At 47.0% G+C, this 2,045-nt stretch overlaps 1 protein-coding gene across 1 annotated transcript; it reads right to left on the reverse strand.

Moving 5' to 3' along the window:
* Positions 1-338: 338 nt before the first annotated feature.
* Positions 339-611, reverse strand: T265_09290 (hypothetical protein; the record flags this gene model as incomplete). Its single annotated transcript, XM_009175318.1, has 1 exon — positions 339-611. The coding sequence occupies one exon, from the start codon at positions 609-611 to the stop codon at positions 339-341; it is 273 nt and encodes a 90-aa protein (XP_009173582.1).
* Positions 612-2,045: the final 1,434 nt, after the last annotated feature.

Consider the following 2,045-nt stretch of genomic DNA (forward strand, 5'->3'; position numbering starts at 1 on the left):
GAACAAGTCGCCATACATGTTCCAACCCCCAACCTGTAGGGCCAGGAGACTGTTCAGACCAGACCTCTAACCATTGACCGATATGGTGTGAGAGACTGGGTGTCGCGGGGCGCTCTCCAGTATAGCTCAGTGGATCACTGCGCAAACCGTGTGTTCGTCAGACCTCTAACCATTGACCGATATGGTGTGAGAGACTGGGTGTCGCGGGGCGCTCTCCAGTATAGCTCAGTGGATCACTGCGGTGCGCAAACCGTCACGCCACGGTAAGGTCCAGTCTCTTCGTGGCGAGTTTCCTTCATTACTCCACCTCATATTGAGAACGCCGGGCTTATGACTACTCAGTCGTAGTGATTCAGAAATTTCCCATTCCGACTATCTCCCTGTAAATGCTCTTGCTTCAAAGTAATACGTGCGCGCAGCAGCACTCTTGACGGAGTCTGGCTAATTTGGGCCACTGGCTCACCATTGGTGCTGTTCCTCACTGGTGCATATGAATTTATGTTAGGTACGGATTCAATCGGTAATTCAAATTTCTTCGTCCAACTTGGATCAATTGAGGAATTGAGCTTGCAGTTGCGGGACCATCTTCGTTCGTATTGCTCAACGTTCATTGTTATCGCAGATCTGGGAATCCTTTCTCTTTTTAGATTGAACTCACTTTGGTCAATATCTTGAAGAAGACGGTGTGTTTTGTCCACACTTCTATCAACTCAACATCTGCACAACCTGAAACTTGATGATGGCGCAGGTACTACCACCTTCAGTTACCGCACGGCTAGAAAGTCTTGTACTCCAAAAGAAAGGGCTTGCTGGCCAGAAATTGGAAAAAGCATACTACAGCCAGTATGAATAAAGTGCTTCTCTATCAGTAACTGTTACACTGGGAAGGCGAGGCCAACATGTTTTAGGAAGGTTTCTTTAATACACATGCGCACTTTCTCAGTACGCTCGGATACCAACTTTTTGTCTCAGTTTCGATTGTTGTATGTGAACAAGAATGCAATTTTTCAACAATCCACAGAATCCCAAACGGACCAAAAAACCTGCGATCCTATATTGGCTTCATTTTACCTTGTTTCCTTGGCCAGACTGAAAAGAAGCCCGCTGCTCAAGGAATCGAACATCCCAGCCCAATCATCTTAAATGTGACGTCCGATACGGGGCTGTCCAAAAACCGAAATATCTCAGGCCAATGGCGCCGCACTGTCATACCCAGTCCTGTAGCACACACGCAACTATTCTCTTCCTTCTCTCGATCGTGCCCTCTCCCCCACTCCTTCCATTAACTGTTAATACGACAAGCTCTCCATCTGACCTCAGCTGCTTTCATGACATGTTCATTTTAATCTTCCAAACCCTTCGTTCGAATTTAACCATTTCTGTGTCTATGCTTCTTGCAAAATTCAATAAATTTCTATACATTTCGTGTTCCTGCTCGTAAGTTGCCTTCATCTGACTTCAAAAAAGCTTTTATGTCCGACTCCACACCAGCGACATCAATGGGTCTCCACAGTTTCACTGTACACCACGTTTCTGAGTTATTGCCACCACTAATCCGCTTTGCCAAGCCCTCCACTTCAGCATCTCCACTTACGCTCTTTATGACCTTGGCAATGAGCCTAACAGTCTGAGGCCACGAGGCCTTAGCGGTGGCTCATGTTTAGTTCAATATGACCGGCTAGATGACGCCAGCTCTGCTGCCCCACCAGATCTGCTGATCTGCTTCCTCATTTTTCACCGTTACACCTTTTTTGTCATGTGTCAGACAGGAAGCCCCGTGTTTTGTCCTCTCTTTCGCTCTGTTTTTTGCCAGCCACCTGCAAATCCTAAAGATCCGATCTTGCTCGACATTTTGTCCAAAAACGTATAGTAACTGTGTTCTCAGCCCGTACCGGTTTAGTGATGACCACACTCACATCGGATGAGGCCCGATCCCTAGGACACTGTCTGTTTTCTTATTTCCCTCTGTGCCCACAATCTGTGCCAGTCATGCTTGTGTCCTAACATTATGATCATGCCCAACGATGTGCGACCCACAAATTGGG

This window comes from Opisthorchis viverrini (genome assembly GCF_000715545.1).
Source record: "Opisthorchis viverrini unplaced genomic scaffold opera_v5_267, whole genome shotgun sequence".
Classification (NCBI taxonomy): domain Eukaryota; kingdom Metazoa; phylum Platyhelminthes; class Trematoda; order Opisthorchiida; family Opisthorchiidae; genus Opisthorchis; species Opisthorchis viverrini.